This window comes from Sardina pilchardus, chromosome 5, assembly GCF_963854185.1.
Source record: "Sardina pilchardus chromosome 5, fSarPil1.1, whole genome shotgun sequence".
Lineage (NCBI taxonomy): Eukaryota > Metazoa > Chordata > Actinopteri > Clupeiformes > Clupeidae > Sardina > Sardina pilchardus.
Window position 1 is genome coordinate 19,195,832 of NC_084998.1, and position 25,247 is coordinate 19,221,078.

At 39.7% G+C, this 25,247-nt stretch overlaps 4 protein-coding genes across 4 annotated transcripts; 1 reads left to right on the forward strand and 3 right to left on the reverse strand.

Moving 5' to 3' along the window:
• Positions 1-764: 764 nt before the first annotated feature.
• On the reverse strand, positions 765-8,035 carry oatx (organic anion transporter X). The gene is made up of 10 exons (XM_062536817.1): positions 7,450-8,035; positions 7,174-7,277; positions 6,473-6,627; positions 6,057-6,228; positions 4,061-4,181; positions 3,663-3,778; positions 3,359-3,573; positions 2,406-2,514; positions 1,663-1,869; positions 765-1,430 (listed from the first exon to the last, which is right to left on the reverse strand). The coding sequence occupies exons 1-10, from the start codon at positions 7,852-7,854 to the stop codon at positions 1,313-1,315; spliced, it is 1,722 nt and encodes a 573-aa protein (XP_062392801.1). The 5' UTR covers positions 7,855-8,035; the 3' UTR covers positions 765-1,312.
• A 3,788-nt stretch (positions 8,036-11,823) lies between these two features.
• LOC134080401 (reticulon-3-B-like) lies at positions 11,824-16,861 on the reverse strand. The gene is made up of 8 exons (XM_062536820.1): positions 16,648-16,861; positions 15,302-15,422; positions 13,760-14,036; positions 13,348-13,486; positions 12,702-12,771; positions 12,563-12,609; positions 12,315-12,373; positions 11,824-12,103 (listed from the first exon to the last, which is right to left on the reverse strand). The coding sequence occupies exons 1-8, from the start codon at positions 16,654-16,656 to the stop codon at positions 12,055-12,057; spliced, it is 771 nt and encodes a 256-aa protein (XP_062392804.1). The 5' UTR covers positions 16,657-16,861; the 3' UTR covers positions 11,824-12,054.
• Positions 16,448-18,948, forward strand: LOC134080400 (microfibril-associated glycoprotein 3-like). The gene is made up of 3 exons (XM_062536819.1): positions 16,448-16,696; positions 16,811-17,099; positions 17,201-18,948. The coding sequence occupies exons 2-3, from the start codon at positions 16,832-16,834 to the stop codon at positions 17,998-18,000; spliced, it is 1,068 nt and encodes a 355-aa protein (XP_062392803.1). The 5' UTR covers positions 16,448-16,696; positions 16,811-16,831; the 3' UTR covers positions 18,001-18,948.
• Positions 18,949-19,948: 1,000 nt separating this feature from the next.
• LOC134080402 (E3 ubiquitin-protein ligase RNF4-like) lies at positions 19,949-25,222 on the reverse strand. Its single transcript, XM_062536821.1, has 8 exons — positions 25,122-25,222; positions 23,748-23,821; positions 22,727-22,856; positions 22,234-22,310; positions 22,093-22,105; positions 21,746-21,851; positions 21,085-21,136; positions 19,949-20,468 (listed from the first exon to the last, which is right to left on the reverse strand). Exons 2-8 carry the CDS (start codon positions 23,757-23,759, stop codon positions 20,319-20,321), a joined length of 540 nt encoding a protein of 179 aa, XP_062392805.1. The 5' UTR covers positions 23,760-23,821; positions 25,122-25,222; the 3' UTR covers positions 19,949-20,318.
• Positions 25,223-25,247: the final 25 nt, after the last annotated feature.

Consider the following 25,247-nt stretch of genomic DNA (forward strand, 5'->3'; position numbering starts at 1 on the left):
TGGAGAAATGAGATGGCAGCGCCCTCTGCGACCATTTGTCCCAACAGGCGCTGCTGATGACCACTTCGACAAGAGACTGGGGGACAAAATATGACAACCAAGTGTAATCCCTCAGTATCAATGATGGACCTATTTTAATGTTGAATGTTATGGAATATTGTGAAATATTGTGAATTTGTCATCCTCAATTTTTGGTAACTGTGCTTATCAAAAGTGGGACACCTGCTGGCTATAATTAAAGCAGAATGAAAGACACACACACACGCACGCACACACACACACACACACACACACACACACACACACACACACACACACACACACACACACACACACACACACACACACACACACACACACACACACACACACACACAAAAAAAAACCATCTTATGCTGTGGGCAGGTCTAAGATGGTCTAAAATGGTCGTCAATGGTTTGATGGTTATTCTGGTGTGGTCAATTTATCAAGCTGATCATTCATGTTGGTGTCCAGCAAAACCAACTAGAATAATTATTATATGTTTTTTTCAGCAGGGGTGTCCACAGAGGAGGGTTAATCAAATCATTCATTCACAGCCACAGTGTGTAGCATAGTGGTGAGATTGCTAAATTGCAGCCAACTAAATACCATTCCACTTCCCAAACATGTGGAGAAATATGTCATTCAGGAAGTGGCATAAAACCACAAGAGATATAAATCTACAATATGTTGTCATTCATAAGAACAATAACTATTTTTAGAAGCAATAAAAAAGTAGCCTGTAAACTGGACAGACAGTTTTATTCTAGCAACAGAATACAGGCCAACTTGCCTATACGGCTAATACATCAGCTTGAATCCAGTTACTAAAGCATGCAAATAACAAAGATACAAATAGTCTTTCATTAGATTAAAAATCTGAAAATCAATGTTTACAAAAGGTAGATGGGAAATGTCAGTAGTGATCTATGCAACATGTCTCTAACATATTAATTTAATCTAAGTCAGTGTTTAAAAAAAGGAATGGTGAGTTTAGTCCCATTAAATGACTTCTTGGCAGTTTATGCATGGAATATTCAGAAAACAACCAAGGCAGAGTGGATTATCAGTAAACCCCACGCGACATTTTAATCCAAGAACAACTGCTTTCTATCCTTTCCTCAGAGGGAACTGTGCATTTATACATCACCCCTTGGGTGAAGGACACCTGCACACACTTGCTAACACTAATTCCATTCCAATTCACTTACATCAGTTAATCTGTTAGTATGCATACTATGCCAATTCACTCACATCAGTTAATCTGTTAGTATGCACACTATGCCAGAGCTCATAAAGCATTAAGTCCAGATGTTTTCCCATCCTCGCATTCTTCACCTCCTTCTTTCATGTCCTTAAGGGCCACACTCTCCTTTTCAACCTGTTTCTGCACATGAGGCTCCTTTGACCTACATCAAGATGCAGACAAAGTGAATTCATTATGCCTGTTTTTATGGACATTTATGGTCTGTCAAGACTATCCATTTTTACAATGCACAGAAATAAATTATCTCGTTAAAAGTCAGTAGTCAAGTAGTTATAATATAAATAATATTATAATGAAATATGTGTATGAAATATGATATTCTACATCTATTAGGTTCATTTCTAAGGTATAGAAATACAGCAATTTTACATTACCATTTTTCTTCAACATCATCTACAGTCTCAGGTAGAGGAATATTGAGTGTTTCAGGTAGGAAGAGAGCAAACACTCCAGCAATCACAGCAGCACCCCCATAGACAATGCTGGGCAGGGCAGGCAACACTTCGTCCAGGATTAGAACAGCAGGGGCCGCCATCGAGCCTATCCTGGACATGGTGGATGTGAACCCCATACCTGTCTGCCTACAAGAGGCAGAGAGAACACTGGTGTAAACCAAAGCTTTCTGTCTATAAGAGGCACAGATAGCGCTGATGAACCCCATACGTGTCTGTCTAAAGGCACAGACAACACCGGTGTAGACAGTACCTGTCTATCTATAACAGGCAGAGATAAAGCTGGTATAGACCAAGGCAAGACCATAATAGATATGTTTGTGTTAAAGGAGCAAGCCATGATTCTGGCAAAGGGTTATTCAAATTTGAGTTCAACAGCCAGTGACACCCCTCTCTTACAAGCTCCTAAAGCAATGTGTTGATTGGCTGAAACAGAGTAGGCTATGGCTTAGTCCGAGCTACTTTGTTTATTACCCGTTTATAAATGTTACGGTGTACACTTTTAACACAAAATGGACTGATACAAAACTATGACCTGACATCAACTTCAAGTTAATATTATAAAGCAACAGTGTCCTATAATATTTAAGGCAAGGCATACACCTAAGGCCGATTACTGTGTCTCTGGTTACAACAGTCATATTAGATTGACTTAGCCACAGTACCTGAGGACAGTTGGGTACAGCTCCCCAGTGAACAGGTAGACACACGTGAATGAGGAAGAGGTGAAACCTTTCCCAAGAACCGCCAACGCTGTCCGAATAGTGTGGTATTCTGTGGTGGACCAAAGATTTCAGATAAGGTTGTTAGGGTGTACCCAGTCAATAAATTGAATCTACATGAACGTCATAACAAAAAGACGTATGGTTATGAATATAACCTCTACGTTAACCAATGGGAAGTCATTGTCAGATGACGTTATCGATCTGATCTTCAAATTAATCTCAGGGATTTTTTTGTGAGCTTCTGCCTATTTATGGAGAAAGAACCTCTGTAGGTATTCTGAAGCAATCCAGTGGTCCAAGTCCAGAGAGCCAATAAGACTAGAAATGGTTCACGTTGTGTTCTTCTTTAAAGAACTGAGGTTATATTCATAACCGTATGCTCTCTTTCAGTTGAGTTCACTCAACATTAACCAATACGTATACCAGATAGATGTGTGCCTGCCTACATCAGCAGTCTCCTTGCCAAGTGAGAGAGCTGTGGAGAGCGCGCAGTCCACCTTGGTGGCTGATGTGCGACCGGGCATCTGAGGGTGGAAGTGTTGGGGGGGGCTCTATGGGGGGCAGGGTGGAGTACCTAACCTGGCCCGACTTGCAGAGCAAGGTGAATTGGAGATTGGTGCAGATCAATGGCATCATCCGTAAATCACTTCTCCTTGGTTAACATTGAGTGAACTCGACTGAAAGAGAACCATTTAATTATTCCTGCATCTTTATTTAGTATCTTCTCATGACTAAAAAATAAACTAATGTCAACAAGGGTATAACTAAAAAAATAGTTTGCCTGCAATATCTCAGTCATTTTTACTGCATATTAACATCTTGACAAAACACATTGTTTTGCAACTTGAAAATGAAAGTCTTTACAGACATACGATATGTCATGCAGGATTAACCTTTTGCGATGAAAATGTTGGCAAAGATGACTACAGCAGACATGAAGAGACACATGGCCTGGGTGATGCGCCGTCCAAGGAAGCTCAGACTCAGCAGCGCAATCAGTTTGGCAGGGAAGTCCACTATTCCAAATATACACTGCATCACGTAGATGTCTACGCCAAACTTTTGCAAATCCATGGCCAACCCATAATAGGCAAAGCTTGTAGAAAACCTGTCAGAGAGGGATCAGAAAAGTCTGTGACTTATTATGTCCTTATGACATGTCATTTATATTTGTGCAAAGATGGTCCCAATCCTCACCAAACAGCCACAAGACATATTGATATTCTTCTCATCACAGGGGTTCGCAGCAAGTCATACGCAGTGAAGGTTGACTTACTCGACTGCACTTCCTTTTGCATGTGAGATTCCAAAACCTAAAGACACACACAAACACACATACTGTACACAAACAGTATTGAATAATATGACTGTCTAAATGTATGTTTAACAACATAATCCTACCATACTGTATAGGTATACACATGGTAGGATGTATGTTGTTAAACATACATTTAGACAGTACTGTACAAGCACACATACATACAGTAGTTGTATGTAGACAAAAATACATGCATGCATACATACATACATACATACATACATACATACATACATACATACATACATACCACCTCTCAAAAATTGAAGTCACTAACCTCTAGAGTGATCTTATCCACCATTTCTGGCTTGCCGTTAATTCTGGCCACTCTGTGGATTTGTTTCAGGGCCTCTTGTGATTGGCCATTTAGCACCAACCAGCGTGCAGACTCGGAGTACCACCAACACAACAGACACACATAGGGCAACACTGTCATTCTGCAGGTCAATCAATCAATCTTTTATTAATATACAACTCCAAATCAGAAAAAGTTGGAGTGTTGTGTAAAATGCAAAAAGTCTTGTCTTCTAAACTCATAGCAACAAAAAGGACTTCAACAACATGAAAATGACGTTGAATTTCATGCCAGTAACATGTTTCAAAAAAAGTTGGGACAGGCCTGTTTACCACTGTGCTGCTTCACCTCTTAATTTAACAAAATTATGTAAATGTTTAGAAACTGAGAGGAACAGTTGCTAGAGTCTTTAAATGTTAAATTAAAGGTTGTCCAATTCTTGCCCTATATAGGATTTCAGTTGCTTAACAGTATTGCTCAGGTATTCTTAATCATGTTTTTCATTCCATGGTGCAATTTTAAATTTAATTTACATTTATTTTTTTAATTTAATTAGGTCTGGAGTGTAGACAGGCTGTTTTAGCACCTGAATTCTTCCTATATTCTGTTTAAATATGTGCAGAATTCATTTAGCCATGTCTTCCATGGAAAAAGCATGACCTGGATGGCAGTATGCTGCTCAAACCCTGTATAGATCATTCAGATTTGATTGCACCTTGCCAGATGCAAGATGCCAATCATGTAGGCGCCAATGCATCTCCTCACCATGTATGTTTGGTTTCAAACTCAGTACTAAGCAAAAAATTGCACATTTTGACTGGTCTAACCACAAGACCTTTTTCCACGTTACCTCGGTCTACTTTAAACAAGTTCAGGCTCAGATAAGACAATGGTATTTCTGTATCATGTCTAAATTCAATTTTGCTATTGTATAGTAAAGTTTACACTAGCATTTCTGAATTGAGTGTCAAACTGTGCTCATAGGCAATGGTTATCAGAGGTTTTCCTGAGCCTATACAATGATTTTCTTTAAAGGTCTGGTTTAAATGCAGTGGCATCTTAGGTCCAAAATTAGTCTGGCTACCACCATACTAAGCTCAATCTTTTAAAATGTAACATTAGTATGGGGAGTCTGCGCTTTATTTCTACTGCACAAGAGGCGTGCTCTCTCGAAGGAAGGGCGGAACTGTCAAGCTCTATTGGCATCGTTCAAATCATGACTCTGTACGCTTGGATAATCCTTCAACCAATCAGACCAACGATCCGGTGCATCTTTTGGATAAGATAGTTTGTGATTGGAGCCAAAGGTTCTGGCAGGGAACAGAGGAGATAGATGTGCAGGTTTCCAGCCTGATCAGCCAGGCGAAATCCAAATTCGCCGGCAGGTCAAGCAGGGTTCACCCAGCCTAGTCCAAAAGACCACGGCCATCCAATATTGTTTTTCAGCTCTATCCCTAGTTTGCAAAGATTTCTCTGGATTATCGGAATATTTATAACGATATGATGTACTGTAGATGACGAACTCCCCAAATACTTCACAATTTTATGTTTTCCAAGAGACTCTGCGTCTCTGGGATACTCTTTTCCATACAATCATATTGTCAGTTACTGTAGTTCTGAAATATTCCTCCTTTTGTTTTCTTTATCATCACACAACTTTTCTAGCATTTTGTTACCCCCATCCCAACTTTTTCATGCCATGAAAGTCAAATGTGTAATATTCAACATTTGATATGTTTTCTGTGTCCTTTTGGCTACCAAATAGAAGTTTACGAGATTTGCAGATTATTATATTCACATTTTACACCACGTCCCATCATTTTCTTTTTTGGGGTTGTAAATAAATAATTCTCTATACAATAATACTGATATAACACTAATAGGCTAATACTGCAGTCATTTGCGATTGAACACTTTTGAATCTTTGCTGTGGAATGCTAACAGTGAGAGATTAGTAACCCCAAATAACTTGTGGCCTCACCAGCTGTAGAGGGCAAAAACAAAGTAGGGAGCGCACACAGCCACATGCAGTTTTCGCCAGTCCTTCAGACTGTACGCCACTCCAGCCAGGACCATCTGGCCAAAGGTGAAGAAGAAGGAGGACAGCGTCCCCACCACAGTGCGTGTCTTGGTCGGAATCCACTCCACCTCTGGGGGTGGGATAAGTTCACACTGAGTTCAGAGTTTTTAGTTTCACACACATGCAAAGTACAAAGTTAAGTCGTTTTTAAGTACAAGAGCAGTAAGTGCACTGGCTTGCTTAAAAGCTGAGTTCACGAGTCCAACAACCTGAATGTCGGCTTTATGTTACACGCAGCATTTCTGTCCATGTTTAATGCTACTCGTGGTGGTAATGTGCAGGCTGACCAATGAGTGCTGGCTGGGGACACTCACTGAGGGAGACAGAGTTTAGGATGATCCCAGACACGGCCATGCCTGATAGGAAACGGAACACACAGTAGGCCAGGTAAGAGGGGGCCAGCGCTGTGAATGTCCCCAGACATGCCAGCTGGAAATAGGACCAAACCAACACGATCCTTCGACCGTACCTGAGAGGGACAGAGGAGACAACATTTGGACTCGAAGAAAATAAAGCTCCAAGCCTGATGTACATCTACTATTTCATTAAAGCTACTGTTGAAAGTGTAATGTTAGTGTGAACTGTTTGACCCTCCATTTGGCTTCTTCTGTTTGGATTTTGTCGGGTATTTCGTTTTGACAGAACTCAGCACTAATTTGGAGGCTAATTAGGTCATTCTAGCCACTTAATACTTTGCTGTAATGGTTTACAGTATTTCGATTCCTGTGTGACTGTAGTAGGCTAAATCAGTTACAGTTCAGCCTTTGGTTTCCATTATGTGTCAGCAAATACACAGCGAAAAGTGATTAAAACAGTGATGCTAAATGGGAACAGAAATGGGGAGTGTCAGATTTGTAAAAAAAATCAATGAACACTTTTGGACACTTTTGGGGCCCTTGGCTTCTTGACCCTCTTCAGTATCCGTTGTATCCTCTTATAAGGAGAGGGTTTGATACATGAAATATTCTTAGTAAGAAAATGTGATTAGAGCTTTTCAGAAATTCTGCACACTTACTTGTCTGATAGGCCCCCAAATATGATAGCACCTGCCAGCACACCCCCCATATAAATGGTCTGGCTCATCTGTTTCAGAGGGCGCAACTTGCACACCAGATCCCACTGAAGACGGCAAAAAGTTTAATACTTTTATACACAACAACCAACCTTAATATGCGTTCTTTCAATAGTAAAATCACACTATATTTTAACAAGCTAAATTGGGCAATTAATTAAATGCAATAAAATGCGCTAACAGACTCTTTGCTATTTCCAACAAGTGGCAATTACTTACCTCTGATACTATTGTTGAGATAAATTCAGTTCTTTGATAAGTCCAACCATCTTGGCATGTCTCTACCTCAGGTTCTGTTATGTTGGTCCCAGTGAAGTTCACACTTGAAAGATGCCACTGCGGCTCCACATATCTTGTGCATTTTGTAAACTTGGACGAGCTCTTGTCGACTGGAATAAATGCGCGAAGAAGTTCATCCTTACCGAGGAGTTCCACGGTGATATTCTGGTCATTTGTGTGGGTGATGTTTGGTATTGTGCAGTGATGTGCTGGAATCCCAGCTGTGAAGTTGTTGAGCAGATTTTGGCTAGCCATAAGTAAACCGGGAAGAGACAGTAAAGTGACATGAATCCACTGGAACCGTCCAAACCCGCCAATTTCTTCCAAAAGATCCGAAAATCCCATTTTGAAGGTCTCCTCAGCAGTTGAAAACGATTTTGATCAACCTGACTTAGATGCACCATTCAAACTGTACATTTGGTATTATGCTATGTTCTTAGTGAAAATATTCCAATTGTCCTGTAGGCTTCTGCAGAACTTCATTCCCTTCAAATCCTTTGCTTTTTTGGGGGGGTTGTTTAATTTAGATAGCCTCCAGGTTTTATAATGGGGCTGTCACACCTCGAGGCTGTACAGTGACTGAAACACTGCAAATGATCTGTTAAAGGGTTAATGGTTGTTTGAAGCGCAGCAGTGTGGGGTCATGGTCCGTTTTGAAGATGCCTACCTTTCCCGGCCGAAACCCATTAGAACCAATATCCCTTACTGAAAAATTATGCAGAAAATTGATCGACGTGTACGTTTAGCAGTGGCAGATGCCTTCATTTCTAAATTACTTAAATTCTGAATTGTTGATTCGTTCCAGTAGCTACATTTTTGGTGACACCAGGCAACGCTTTCCTCTGCACTTTCAATGTAATTAAAATTCGGTAATCGTGTTATTGTTGTGGTCAAAAAAATTAAATCCCTCGATGGAATTTCTTTAAAGCGCTTGTGCCGGACAAATAAGCACTCAGAACTCAACTCAGACATAATAATCCACCAACAAACCGACTTCAGAGAATTGACTGTAGATTACTAATGAGCACAGCCAATGCAATATTCAGTATTCATTATTTTTCTGGAAATGTTGTAGTTGATTGATTTGTGGTGGGATAAGATTTAAACTTTTTTAGGCATATATCTGACCTGCTTTGCTTGGTGAATGCATGTGTGTGTGTGTGTGTGTGTGTGTGTGTGTGTGTGAGAGAGAGAGAGAGAGAGAGAGAGAGAGAGAGAGAGAGAATTTGTGTGTGTGTGTGTGTGTGTGTGTATGTCCGTCCATCAGTTTGTATTTCCTAATTTCCCTTGGTGTTATATACTGAGGATTTTGTGCACATTTTTGACCTACTGAAGTTGAATAACAGGGACCCTCAGTTAACAAATAACTGGGTGAGGAATCATTCATGATACACTTCCCTCAGAAAGCAGTGACAGGAAAATCTGCAGACTCTAACTTCACATGTTTAACATCTTCATTAGTTAAGTGTGACTCTTAACCTATTACATGTCCCCAATGCCCTACATGTAAAAGAACTGGCTGACTCCTGAATGCCCGACTCCAAACTATTCTTTTTGAATGCTTGTTGATTACCCTCAGTGACAGACTTTTGCTGCCATCTTCTGGTCAAAGCACTGACCCCCTGAGCAAGAGAGAGGACTGTGCTAGTGGAGTCCTTTCAAACGTTCATTTTCATAGGCAAAATTAGCGTGTTTAGACAAAGACAACAGATCATGTTATCTTTAGAAGTGTACACAGAGCCAAAAACCCTTTCAAGGAATCCATAAAAGGTGAGAGATGGGTTAGGGTGAAAGGGTGAAGGTCAAGTTAGTTTCCAAATTAGTCATCTTGGCTAAAGCGTAATCCAGAGTGTGTTTTTAAAAGAATATTCTTGGCCTAAAATGTGTTGTGACTTAAGGCAGTCACAAAGCATATGAGCATTTTGTGCACTGCAAAAATTCAAGACAAGCAGACAGAATGTTAAACACAAAAGAGACGTGTCTGAAAGGCACATGGAGTAGTGAAGCAAACACACTTAATGCAAAAAGTCATCATTACATAAAACATTAGTGGAACTTTTGCATGCTCTGGTTAAAAAGTTTTATGAAATACTGGTTTAAACAATGACGAAGTCCAGCTACACTGATGTTAAAGGTTAGAACAAAGATCCTTGATTACTAACTTCAACCCTCTCTGGTGGAAATGTTCAACATTGCTACAACGCAACACAAAAGGCTTGTAATAGTGACATGGCAAATTGGTGCTGCTGTTCATGCAACATAATTCTTATATTATGATGTATTATGTGCATTGCACTGATTTAAGATAAGTGCAATGGACATAATACATTTTAGTAAGATAAAAACAACACATTATTGTGTGCAGTGTGTTCAATTTTTTTTTCAATTCACAAGAATAGGCCGTTTCACCTTTAAAATCAATTTACATCTGAGTTCCAAGAGATTTATGATAACATAAACATGCTGTATATTGACAAAAGACAATAAGGACAATAGGGATATAGCATGCTTGCCACTGTATTAGGCCAAATCCAGATGCACAAAACAAAAATGTATCTGGGTGTTAGATATTAACAACAGCAAGATGCATATGGAAACTGATGACAGTTTTGAACTGACAGTGCCAATGTACAGTGTCAAAACTCTACAGCATTTGGGAATAAGACCTCTGTCTCTTGTGAAGGGACTGGTACAGTCAAAGGTCAGTGTCCAGTGGACCTTTGACTTCATATTAGTTCTTGAAGTTTTTTTCCTGTTTGTGTGGCATTTGTAAGGAAATGGAGTCCCTAACCCATTTCTTTGAAAATGATTCTATTTTTGGGCCATTCGTTTCAGGCTCTATTGTGCACGTTTGCTCAGTGGACCTCTGTAACCCCGAAAGATAATCATTGTTTCTCATATCAAGGCTACTCCCATCGAAACTGAGAATCTTGCATTTGACAGTATTCCGCTCCCAACAGAGAAACAGACGGCTACATCTAGCCTGCTGAAACAAAAACAAAATCTTGACTTTAAAGTCTTTAAATATATATCTACATAAGATGGGCCACTATCATGTTTTTATTATTGTGTGTGTGTGGTTTTTTTTTTATTTGTATGCACTTATAAGACATGTTTTGTCCTCTATCAGGCCTTGCTGTTATGTGAATTTTATTCATTTTAATAGCCTACTGTTAGTGGGAGATTTATGGGTCAACTTTACTGTTTTGAAAATGGAACCACTGAAACAATGAACTCTAACCTTTTCCTGGAGAGTTCAAAATAGGCACTTTGAGTAATTTAATGGCAATTCTCCTCACAAACTTATCTTCCTTGTAAACTGTGTCTGTCCATAAGTAACAGTGCTGATAGAATACAGCTTTTGATAGGCATTAACCTATTAACCTGAGGCACATAATTTTACGGTCAGATTTGTAAATTCATCATTATAACTCCATTAACTCTCTTTGAAACTTGATTTTTAAAAAGTGATTTAATGAATGTTTAGCTGTTGTTGGACATTAACAATACAGTGCCAATGTTCCTGGAACAATGACACCGGAACTTAGCTTTAATGGCATATCAGTTGAGCAAACAGGGGATGGAAAGGAACAACTGTTCTCATGAATCATGGATTTGCTCATCTTCCAGGATTAGCATTAATGAAAACAGTTCTAACTAAGAAATATGTCACTTTGGACAAACGTGTCTTTCAAATAACCATAATCATGCAATGAAATCTGGACATTGAGATTATAAGAAGCCACTTTCCAGTGAAAGCGAAAGTGAGAGTGCCAGAAGTGGTGGCCTCTGTGCTTTTCTGAAATATTACATTAAATCAACTTATTTTTTCACTCAGGTCATTCATTTGTTGCTGCTCTACTAGATGTGGTGATTTCTTTCTTCTTACCTAACTTGCGATGACAAATGTTTCCTGTACTTTTAATTCCTCAGGTTTCCAATAGTGTTTCTCAAGATTTCGCTGACAAGCCCCTTAGCTGTTCTAAAATCACTGGAACCTATACAGCCTCTCAGGGATTATTGCTTGAATTTAGAAGTGGTGCACTGCTTCCATTTTGTGACGTCATGTATGACTGCCTCTATTTTGCGCTATGGTTCCTTAACTAAAAATGGTTGATAATTCTTACAGTCAAATGTATACAATCTCCCCTTGTAGTTGTATATTGAACCTTACATGTACTGTAGGTTCCACATGGGCAACATGGCAGTAAGAGAATACAAAGCACGAGGAAAAGAAAAAAACATTCATGCTTTTCCAGCCTGTTCGATAAACACGAAATACCTTGTAAAATGAAATTGTGTCTTTACAATGCATAGACTTAAAGTGACACATTTATTTAACCCAAAGAGTAGATGATTCACAAGGTTTATCAAAGATGTGGTTTAAATAAAACATTACAACAGCCTTGGCAACACTTGCAAACAATAGCAGAGGAGGAATTTACACACACACACAAAAAAAACATTTTGGTCCTATCAGAGTCAGACTAAAGATGGCGTTTGGGTCTGGCAGAGAACACTGGTCTTTGGGGTGCAATTAGGGGATCATTCTGCTTTGCTGCGTTTCACAGCTCCAGGGAGTTTATCTTGCAGCCTAGACACCAGGGGGAAGCAGCAGTGTGAATATCTCAGTTCATACTGATAAGCCACTGTATTTTCCTATAGAAGCCTTATCATTTATGCCATATGGATAAAATATTCGTACAAATATTCATATTCTTACTTATCCTCACATATTCAAATATTCAACTGATGATGATAAGAGCAATTAGATTGGTGAAAAGTGAAAGGAAAAGTAGACTTACTTTGCCAGCTTGCTTTCAATTTGAGAACGAACAAGTTCAATGTAACGATCAATTTGTGTCTAGAAAAAGAAACAGAAATGAGACAACCAATAATTATGTTCTAAATACATGTTATAGCTCAGCACATTGAGTATTTGATATGCATAAGTATACTGTAAGTATGTAATGAAATAACTGAAATAACCATACAGTGAGTTACAAATGCTATGATGACTCAACATTCCAGTAATATTTACAAAGACACTTACTTTATTTTTCTCGTACACTAGAGGTGTACTAAAGAAAATGATGTCCGCTGTTGGAACAATAGAAAATTACTTTAAATTGTATGAACATTAACATGTAAATGTCAAGATATTAGCGTTGCTTATATCATTCCCATCTTACCTAGAATTAAGATAGTGATACCATTGAAGACAGCTCCCACAAATGTCAACAGCCACATCACACCAGCCAACTGAAAGTGCAGCGGTAAAATTACATTAAATGTTTTGTCAGATTTTAAATGTTTTTTTAGAGGTATATATGTGTTTGTTCTGTGGGCTGCTAATGCCTCCTTAAATTAATCCAGTGAGTTGGTTGCAAGCCACCCTCACATTATTCTTTCTGAGGCATGATCAGCTTTCCTGAGCATATAACATATGTACCTTGGACATGCTGCCAAACCTACACATAGATGGTGAATGAATTCACAATGGCATAACCCACATAAGAAACTAATCACCGAACTTGTGCAAGATCCATAGCTCCCTGAATCTCATTCTTTTAATCCGTCTGATCATCAGGCATCTGCGCCCCCCAACAAGTCTTAATCACAAGACAGCCGCTCTGATTACTATAGCGGTGTTGGTGTTGGTGGTGGTGGTGTGTGTGTGTGTGTGTGTGTGTGTGTGTGTGTGTGTGTGTAGAGTGATGAGCCCTTATTAGGCTTATTGTGTGTTGACTTTGTTGACTATTCAAATGTGAAGCATCTCTTTTCATTCCCTCAAAGGATTTTAGACAGAACACAACAGTATACTGAAGAAAAACTCACTTTTAGCGAATCCACCACATCCTCCACCAGGAGCAATCTCCTGGCCTCTAAAATGCCCCGGTTAATATGGGCCAAGGCATAGTCCACATGCCTCCGGAACTTCTGTGGTGAAATAGTGATGTCCCTTGCCATCAGATTTCTGTGAATAGAATACAGAGCTACATATCAAGAATAGGAATTACACTAAACAACTATGGCAACCACATACGTTGTGGACCACACAAGTATATTACGGATCTCAAGTTGATTATCATCAGCCTTCAATGTTATCCCAATCTGATTTAGATTTTTGTGTGTGTGTGTCAATAAGACCACTGCTATCGCCTAAAATAGTGCAGGGCTCTCAAGTCACGCATCAGTATGTCTCTCCTCTTTGGGAACTCTGATGATCCTCCTCCGCCTCCTCACTTACTTGAATGGGTGTCCTTCATCAGACTTCTGTATGGCCTGTATGACCGACTTGTACACGCGGAACGTGATGGTGACGCAGAGCACGGCCAGGAGCACATAGGACACGACGGTGATGGCGCTGCACGTGGCCAGGGCGAAGAGCACGAACAGAGAGCCGCCGAACACCGAGGCCGACTTCTTGGGCTCGCGCCAGTACACCAGCTCCTGCACTGCAGAGAGAGATGGGGGTTGAATGGGAAAGGAGAGGGACGCTAGCTCCTCCACAGGGTCCAGTCCATCTGCGGAGACAAGATTAGGTCATGTGTTATTTCAATAGGCTTACATGTTAAATTTATATATATATATATAGTGACAAAACAATGTATAATCATTTCAAGGTGCATTACAGAGCCTGAACATCCAAGAGTAACAGGGAGAAGGCAAAGCTTCCTTGCTACAAGAAGAGACCTTAACTCATGGTGGGAGGGGGGTGGAGATATAGATTTCCTGAGTAAGTGTGGCTCCAATGGAGCTATAAGATCTCTATAAGATTATTGTACAAATCCAAGTGTTTTTCATATATTTTGTGAATACAAACATTCTTATTGTACTTCACAGGACATGCTGGTTCAGAACAGTGCGTAACCAGTGTGCTGCTCTTAGACTCTGAGCCTACAGTTTGTGGCCCTTACATTGTTGAGACAGGCCCTTTAAACTATAAGAGGGTCTCTGCAATAATGTATCCAACTGAAGCACTAGTGTACGAGCAGTCTGTGCCAATCTGGCTGTTGCCACTCAGCAGAGCCCATGGTAAAAAAGGGCCATTTTTTGTGGCAAGCTCAGAGTCTTGCATGTGAGAGCCAGCCTATGTGAGGATAATCCTTGTTACAAAATACAGGTCAAAGATTTATACACGCAACTAACACAACAAAGACATTGGAATGGAAGTCATGTGCTAGGCCTTAAAATGATGGAGAAACTGGGTCAGTTTGCAACAAAGAACTCTCCAACGTTAAGCTCTCCCAATCATCTAGAGAGCTCCTTTACCAGCCAGCTCTGCAGTAATATCTTTGAATTACACAAGAAACAAAAGCATATGCACTTATCTTCACGAGCTGTTAGTTTTACTAGATTAAAGTATTATCATAACAATTAAGTATCGTAGTCATAGCATTTCATAAGTGTTCCAGTTAATAATGCAAATTATTAATGACAAGCTTTCATGGAGGTATATCGTGTTATGGTGTCAATTGGAACCCTAGGGAGCTATGTAAACTAATGTAAAAGTAAATGATATATTTTTGTAAACAGAATATCAGAAAGGCAGATATGTCATTGGCTTCAGAGATACTGCTGTTTTCCATGACTGTTGAGTTTGGATAGAGGATTAGTCTTTTCTATTATTTAGTAAAGAGTTACTTCAGACTTGACCAGCTGGCACAATTACAACTGAACTGTTACCATTAAGTGCATTAAGTGCATTAAGTGTAAAACAGAGAACATTACCCAGTCAAGTCAATATCAAGTCTGCATTAATTTCGAGAATAGTGACTTTAAAACTCACCTGTTAACGAATCTCTGAGAGACGCGATTGAATTTAGCCCTGATGATGTGTTTTGAGCAAAGGGAGCCGTTGCCTCTGCCATTTTGTCACTCTTGCAGCAACACAGCTGAGTGTCCCGTCTCTGGATTTCAGAATTATTTCTGTCAGGTGGGTATGACGTGCCACCGTGCGCACCAGGTCTGAGCCTCACATATTCTCCAAAAATGACTTGGGGATTGAAGCATTCTGTGGAGGCGTGTCTTTATAGTTCCTAGGGGCCGGGCATTTGGTGTTAAAAATTACACATAGCGTATTGTGTGCTGCCAAAAGAATGTATGCATTACTGAAATTCTTTATTTATTTTATTCCCTTGTGTGTTTAATACTGTTTCCCTGTGGTTTTCTGCATTTCAAAACTATTTCAATTAAAAAGCAGCAGTAGTGGTATTTGCATACATCTATGTGTCCAGGACCACAAGTCAAAGGGGCCCCTGAAATCCTCTCAGGCTAATCTTTGTACTGATCATCAAACAACAGGAGGACTGGGTTCAGACTCAAAGCCTGATTTTCAGCTTCTCTTAACTTCTGACTTGGTAACAGCCTAAAGGAGTTTCAGTACTGTGTTTAACAAGATTTCCTTGCGGAATCTTTTGTTGATAAGGGTCCTCATTATAATATTCTCAACACATTTCAGATTTACACATCTTTGGACTTTGAGTCAACATGTTCTTTTTTAGAATATAGGCCTATACTAACACAATGACAAATTGGCGCCATCTCCTGCCCATTTGAAATATAGTCTCTGTATTTTTTGACAAACAAGAGCTGTCTCTTCAGCTATTTTATTTCAGTTTGTGGGCTATATCAGTTATATGATAATATCATGCACGTTAAAGGACAATACATGCTTTTAATGTTGTTGCTGGGCCAAATGGCATGCCTTTACCAATACAATACCAACCTATCTCATTTTGGTTGGACTTTTCCATGAGCATTGCGCGTAATGTAAATATGGGGAAATTAAGTCATAAGAGGGTAGAGAATTAATATAGTTATTTTCACCCTAATATCTGTTTTGATAGGCTATGCGTAAGACTCGTGGCTCTTGGCACCTGACACCAGACGGGCTCTGCTGAGCGCTGACTCGCAGTCAGAGTGGATGAGCGTGATAACGCGTAAAGTCGATCCCGCCCCTAGTATCTGTTGAACAAGGAAGCTGTTCCCGATGGTGGCGAGGTAAACAAAATACGATAAATTACCATTTCACCACTGTACGAATCGACCTCGAATCCTTCTAAACGTTTATAAACATTGATGCGAACTATTAATTGCGATCCACGATTAAAACGATTAACAGGCAAGGCCTACCTGTTGCATCTAATCTTCGGCACGGCCTCAACGTTCAGCGCGTCTTCAGGTGAGTGCAAATGAAAACTTTTAACAGATGAATTGATGTGATTGCCTATCCTGCTTTGTTCGTGATGTTTCAGTGACTGAATTGTCCCGTCATGATTGTTACACCCCGAAACAGAATCAGATCAACCAGAGCAGCATGGCTAAACTGAACGGTGACACGTACAGCTGCTGCACTTTCACCTGTGTCCTAGTCCTTCTTGTCATAGTGGACACGGGGGATGCCTTCATCGATCCCAGTCGGAACAAATCACTGGTGTCCGTGAAGACACTGTCTGATTTACCAACCTCACGGGACATAGTAGTGAAAGAGGGAAGCAGCACACTCATTGAATGCAATGTTACTGGAAGCCACAACGATATTATGTGGTACAATTCAAAAGGGCACATATTGGATGAAGAAGGAGGTAGGTCTGTAGGTCTTAGCCTACCCCTTTACATTATGGCTTCATTTTATTTAGGCAAATCAATTGATATGGATCACTATATTTACATGTGTTTATTTCAGATGGCAAATGGCTGATACTGGACAATGGAATCTTAAACATTACCACAGTGACCTTTGAGGACCGAGGCAGATATACATGTATCGCCTTAAGTTCGAATGGAACGTCAAACTACACCATCACATTGCGTGTGGCTTACACACACAGTGGCCTGGGACTGTATTACATGATCGTCTGCCTTGTCACGTTCACGGTCACCATGATCCTGAATGTCACACGCCTCTGCATGGTCAGCACACACCTGAAGAAGACCGAGAGTGCCATCAACGAGTTCTTCCGCACAGAGGGGGCTGAGAAACTGCAGAAGGCCTTTGAGATCGCCAAACGCATACCCATCATCACCTCTGCCAAGACCCTTGAACTGGCTAAGGTCACGCAGTTCAAGACGATGGAGTTTGCCCGGCACATTGAAGAGCTGGCGCGCAGTGTCCCACTACCTCCGCTCATTCTGAACTGCAAGGCCTTTGTGGATGACATTCTGGAGACTGTCCATTTGGATCCAGCAACACCAAGGGCGGGGCCCATGGCCCAGAAGGCCATAGAAGCTCCTCCCTGCGCTGGTGAAAGTGGGGAGGTAGCCTGCAGTGTCCCTCCAGCAGATGGACCAGACGTGGAGAGGCACGAGGAGGATCAGGAGGACACCTCAGTGGTGAACAGCATGGACATTACGGTCTCCGTCCACCCCATTAGCTCCAGCGAGGCTGATGCTGTGGTTGTGGTTGAGGAGAATGACTCTGACGTCACAGTACCCATGCTACAGTCAAGCACTGCTGGGCAGGAGGACTTTGACCCAAAGACATAGGCCTTCTGTAGGCCTCAGTACAGAGTGCTGACACAACTAGGATGAAAAGGACATGGCTGCAGCCAGTACAATAGCGCTGTGTTTATAAATGGGGAGTGGTTATTCTCAGCAGAGAGAGTCGTTGAGTGTTTATGTATGGGTATTTTTTTCTGGTGATTGTTGTGAATGTGAAAAAAAAAAGGAAAACAAAACCTTCAAGTGCTAGCTACTTGCAGTGATGATGTTGTGATGCCACTGTGCTGTGTGTTCATTACTGGGGTGTCATGTTGACCTGAACGGTGTAATGAATTAGTGTCTTTACCAAGTTGTGGAGTACGTGCTCTCAGTCCTAGTAGTACACAAACAGAGCATGGCAATCTTTACTGCTGGAGTAGTGAGCCCTGGGTAACTGAACCTAGAGCCTCCCATATGAGCCATCTGTTCGGTACAAAAACTTGGTGGGAGACACATACAGCTTATCTTCTTTATATAAATCGAAATTTAATTCTTAATATCCTTCTGGGATTCTTATGGGAAACTTCATTGTTGCCATCATAACTGAAGTCCAGCATTGGCTGAATGGCCTAGAGGCTGAAGCCAACCAGCTTGAACCTATTCTCCAGTTAGCATTTGTGGATGTCTGTGGAAGACCACTGGCAAAACCGTTGTTTAGTTTATATTGAAACATTCAATTATACATATTATTTTTTCATATGTAATATTTTTTTAAATCTGCCATCGTACATCTACTTAGCCAAAGCATGACCAGCAGTGCCAAAATATGGCAACTTGCAGCTCCACTAAACATTTTGTAATGTTATACATACACATTGCATGTGTTTAGCTAAAATGTGAATTCTATTTGAAAGACATTCTATTTATGAAAGACATTAAAACCTAAGCATGGAGTGGCTGTGTATTGTTTCTCTATTGAAGGGCCTTCCTAGGAATAAATAAAATAATACACCTTTTCCTGTTTTCCTATTTTTTAGCCACTACAGATCAGTGGCAGAGACCTTAGCGTCTTATATAAAGTGTGGGGGGTTGAGAGGGATTTACTAGCTCATTTATAATTTAGTATTTAGCAGCATTTGTGCGTGATGCCATCTCACTCTAATATCACTGCCTTGAAGAAAGCGATCACCACTGTAAGAGTTTAAACCAAAGATTCTAAGAGCGTAGCGCTGTATAATCTTTGGTTTAAACCGTCCATTGAAGGCACTCCTATTGTTTCTTAAAAAGGGAGGCTGACAAACAGCATGTGCACATGTCTCCATCACGTGACATGGCTATGAATGAAGTAGCTCCAAAACTCTTAAATCGAGTTCCAGTGACTCGCATGGTTTTCAGGTTTCCATGACAATCTGGTTTTACAGGTTGGGTTGCAATTGCATCAACACCGCTTCCCAATTCCTATGGTGTTAAAGGACTCACCCCTAAAATTCCTTGTATTATAGAATACTTGGGGATTAGTTTTAAACATGACCTTGTTACAATATATACTGTATAATAGGATAATAAAGATCTGTAAGGAACTGTTATGTTGGAATGGCTGTTACCGCTGTACAATAACTACTAACAGCATTGCTAATTGCGTTAGTGTTGAGGATCACTATACATCAGTCATACTGCTCTCAGACTTTACCAGATCCTCTTCAGCGAGACATAACAATATAGCGGACATCAAATAAGAGTTGTATGTAGAGTGCAACATCACATGCATGTGTTTTAATGCGTCACACTTCATCTTAACACACAACCTTAAAGATAGATTTGTACTGTAATTATAATACAACCCATTCAAATTCCAACTCAATTAGCTGGTTCAAGTGCCCTGGCTGTCAAAAAAACAAAACAGTTCTGACTAAACTGGCAACAGAGCAGCTCAAACTGAGCCATAAGCAAACAATCAGTGGTGTGTGTAAGTGTATGTGTGGGGGGAAACACTGACTCTAAGGAAACACTGAACTGAATTTTAAGAATGTTTAATTCTCATGTATGTTTTTCATTAATACAACTATATTTAATTTTTTAATAGAAATCATCAAATATAAATAAACACAAAAATAATCACAGAAATGCAAAACAATTAACAACACACAGAACAACACATGGTGTGTTCTGAAAAAGCAAATGCACAAGCCACGCACACCAGCTGGGTTTTCAAACTTGCCTACTAAAGGAAAAGACAAGATGACCAATTATAGTGACTTTCTTTCCTCCAGACAAGGTATTGCTTCCTGGTTTTGTGCATGTGTGTGTGTGTGTGTTGTGGTGGCAAGTGTGGGGTAAAACATATTTACAGATATATGCACATCCTCCTCCTCCTCTTACACAAGTCAGAAATAGATGGGATGGTACTGTTTGCGTGTCAGCTTGGTTTGGCACTTTGGGCAGGCGTGGGTCCGGTCAAGGGATTCACACAGGCATTCCTTACAGAACATGTGACCACACAGAGTAGACACCATTCCTCTGCCCCTCTGCACAATCTGGAAGGGGAAAAGGAAAAACCTTTCAGAGTGAGATTAAAGGAACCAAGTGCAGTTTTTAGCTAAAACATTAGAAGACCTAGAAACAACAACAGATTGAAAACAATATGATGTCATAAACACTTCAGCTCTATGTTGTCCAGAGATCCACTAAAGTTAGTTACCACTTTGTACCATGTGAGGCACCATATCAAATTCAATGCAAGTCAATGGAAAAGTGCAGTCATAAGCAAAATGGTGCATTCATGACGACTTGAATCCTACATATTGCTCCATTAATGACATATACAAATATAACAGGAACATTATCATGCTCAAGCCAGTGACCTACAGGCATCTGAGTGCAACTACTAGCATTTGGATTCATTGTTTTTTTGTTTTTTTTTATATATATATACATTTTCCATTTAACATATGATCTGGTTTGTTTATGTATTGTATTTTAAACAAAGCAAATAACTGAGGTTTTTGTTGATCATTGAAATCAATCATTACTAAACATATTCCAGCAACAACACTGTTTCTGTTTGCATAGTTAAGGCGGGTATATCCGTTTCAACAGGGTGGATTAAGACAAGACCTTTCTAAAGATAGCAGACAGCACCATGTTACTTACCTCAGCATATGTACTGAAGCATACCTGACAACTCACTTCACCTGTTGTAGACCTATGAAACACAATCTGATTTTATTATCCAGGATTTTGATGACGTGAACGATTAGGGCCTACATTTTATCCATTAACCAAAGATAAATATCAACCTCATATGATTATAAGTAATCAAATCCATAGTTGCATGAGCATATGAATACTCTTGGTCACACTAAAATATTAAAGGTCCAAAAATATGAAACTCTATATCCATCTGATCCATCCAGCTTCCAATTGTATATGATACACAGCAGGTCAGTATAGCACTCCATGTGCAAAAGAAATAACAGTCCATGCACAAAAATGGATTATAAAAGACAAGGCATATTGCTTAATTAGACCATAAGTGAGAGTGGGTTGATAAGGATATACCCATTTCTGTGGTTTGGCCGCAAGTAACCACAGCCATGAGTTCTCCCGTTTTGAATCAATAGAACAATATAGTCAGAGTGATTTCTAGCGGTGAAAAGTCCAAGCAAGGATGTCCTAAGAAATTCCCACTCCAGAAAGTCCCTCATCCAATCAGAAATATAATAAATAGTTTGACCGAACCTTGCTGCTGTTTTGTATAATTACTCTAATGACAAACATTGAAATATGCAGAAAACATGTATTAGGATGCTACCTTAATCTAGAGTTCGCTCGGAGAGATGTAGTGGTGACTGGGGTCTCTTCTTCATCACTGATTAAAACATAGCCTTCAGTGGCTATGCTGTGATGGCTCCGTGGACCTGAGGAATGTTTACAATTATCAATATCATCAATATTCTCCCCTATTCCACTCCAAAATCCCATGCCTTGGCATGGTGCGTTTATCAGTTTTATACAACAGTATAAATTATTGTTCTATTTATTAATATGGCTTAATGCCAGACATTTTGTTTTATTTTTCATAAGCAAGCTGTCAGGCAAGAACACAGATATATTAAAAGCTATTTAAATTTTTTTTAAAAATTCATATTTATTCATTACCTTCATCCACCAGCTGCCACAGCAGTGATAACAAGCCATGAAAGAGACAAAATATATTATTAGACAAATCTTCATTAACTCCATTTCACAGATGTGTAAAGATTGATTATGTACGTTTATAATGTTTATTCCGAAACCCACCACCACACAGTCAGCATTTGTGAGGTCAACCACCGATGTTTCAGGGGTTTCGCTGGTTAGGTCCACGACCTCTTCACCTGCACATGAATACAATTACACAACTGACAAAACCTCCAAAAGCTTCACATAAAACAAATATTTGTTTATCCTGACATCAAAACTTAATGGCAGGGTCAATAATTTTGGTGAGAGGTTGTTGACAAATCACACTAAAACATGAAAGAAATGACACCTGTCCCCACTGTGCTCTGAAATCGTCTATGGCTGAGACTGAACCATTACGTTGTCTTCCATCAACAGAGCCAAGACTATGTAACATACATTTTTTAGCTGATACACAAAAAGGACTCAAATAAACTAGAGGACCACATTGAGAAATTTGCTAAATATGACAAAAATGGATAATGGATTTGAACCAAGGACTCTGCTTTAGTTGTTTGAAAACATTGGCCATTGAAAGGAAAATCCCTATTTTTTTTTTTAAGGAATTTACCACGAAGTCGGTCATTCTCAACATCAATTGTCTCTGAAGGTTCTTCAGATGTCATGCTGTCGGTGTTGCGTCTACTCCTCTTGGACCCAGGTCTTGAGCAAGCATCACCAACCCGTTTTTTCCTCTGAGTCTGTCATGATGAACAAATGCATGCAACATTTTATCAGGAAAGGTAGTGAAAGGTTACACTAGAAAAAATGTGTCAACTTCATGTTCCCTGAAGCACATTATCCACCAGTTCATTCCAATTATATGTCTAATTCCATAGCAGGGCTCAAGACTAACTTTTCAAATTTGAGTGTATAGATCATGAGTAAAGTATGTACAGTATGTGAATAACGTTATACAGCCTATTGTAAAAAATACCTTTTGGAGGGCAAGTCACTGTAATATTTGGATCAAGTGATCCTACCATTATTGGCTTACATATAGACATACATATACTGTAAGAAGATGGTTATTGAGTTGCATTAAGAAATGGAAAGCAAATTATGTTTTTTGATGTGCTCACTATGATCTTTATGAAGACTTACTCCACATCATTGGTTACTCCCTAGGTTGTGTTAAAGCTGTGTACTCAAACTGAATAACACATTCCAACAGGTTATCAATATCGAATGATAGTGGTGTACCTTGCATTATTAAGTTATTGCTATTGTATTAGAATTGACCATCTAGTTATTTGCAGAAACAAATTAAGCTGTTGCCATACCTACTTAGGTAACAGTAGGCTAATGTAACAGGTGCCATTTATAGGCCACTAGACAGACTTTTGGGTCACCTGGAGCCCTGCATAATACTCTTCAACATTTTGTTTTGAAGTCAAGCTGATGTTCAGTGTTCAGTACCCTGAAAAGTTACAGTTCATTACGTCGATACACCTATGCCTTTCTGTGCAGAAACCTGAATGACGTATTGAAAAAGTGTATTGATACATAATGCAATGACTCAGTGAAAATGCGGTGTCTCAAAGATGAACGTTCTGCTTTTCTTTCTGTTTGCATTAGCAGCTAATACTTACTGTGCCACTCATGTCAGTGTCATGTAGCTTCTGTTGGATTGTTTATATCCAGGAAACCTCCGTGCGCACTTTAACTATTTTAACAGGGGAAAAACAACTACATAGCATAAGCATACAGATCAGATAAAATACGCTGTGTCAACACAGTCAAACAGGGAGCCCAAAACCAGCAAAGGCTGATGAATATCAGTTTGGGTAACATTCACTCATAGCATTGTGGCTGGCTAAGGTGGCTTACTATTAGTTTAACATATTTGACAGACACCTCCATGACAGCATTTCAAGATGTGTTGGAGCGCAAGGGTAACCCTATCTTTCAAGTATAATGTGGCCCGCTAACTTGTCATCAAGATCAGTCGTTACGTTAATGTTAATCAACATAGCAGCTAGCTAACGTTGGCTACCTTTGTCTTTCAGTTTTGTTTTCCCTAACGCTAACATTAAAGCTATCTGTTATTAAAGCTATCCATCAACGAACCATATTGTCAACGTAATAGTGGACCATTAACTCATGGGTCTTCATATGATTATATTGTTAATCAAGACATACAACTACCATTAGGTAACGTTACCGCTAAATCCAAAGTTTTCGAGGTTAAGGTAGGCTGCATTAGCTAGCGTTACAGCTAGAAGCTACCTAGCGAACCCTAGACAACCTCGAATCGGCAACAAAAGGTATAGCTTTTAAGTTGTTATACGCAAGTAATTCAAACAAACTATCTGACCCTATGTCTGAGATATCAATCCTGAATGTTGCATCCCTTCTCGAGCTTACCGTTGATTACACAGCCAAGCAACGTTATGAATTCTAATTCCATCTGACGACCTAACCAGCTAACGTTAGCAGCGACTGGTAGTGACATTTTATTTCAGTAAATTAAGTGAGATAGTAACAATATTAATAACAATCAAAGGCATCGTCCTTTCATTAACACCTGAATAAATGAGAAATAGCCATTTAAACCAATTGTGTTTAATCTGCCAATTTACATTGTCAATCCATTTATCAGAGTCTCTAGCAAATTCAGAAACTACGCTGCCTAGAATCTAGCTTCTATAAGTTACGATACGTAAGATATTCAAACAAACTATCTAGCAGCTAAGACTGTGTTTGAGATATCAATGAATTGCGTGTTGCATCCCTTCTGCTTTACTACACAACCCAGAAACGTTATGAAGCTGGTTATATCTTCTAATTCCGTCTGACGACCTAGCCAGCTAACGTTAGCAGCGACTGGTAGTGACATTTTATTTCAGTAAATGAAGTGAGGCAGTGACAATATTGATAACCAGTAAAGCCATCCTCCTTTCATCAACACATAAACAAATTAGAAATGAGCATTTAAAACAGTTGTGTTCAAACTGGCAACTTACATTATGTCGTACAACAATCCATTTGTCGGAGTCAAATTCAGGCGAGTCTGAGCAAATTCAAAAACTACTCTGACTACGGCTTTGTCGGTGTCTTGTAGCTAGATTAGCCACTGTGTAAATTAACAT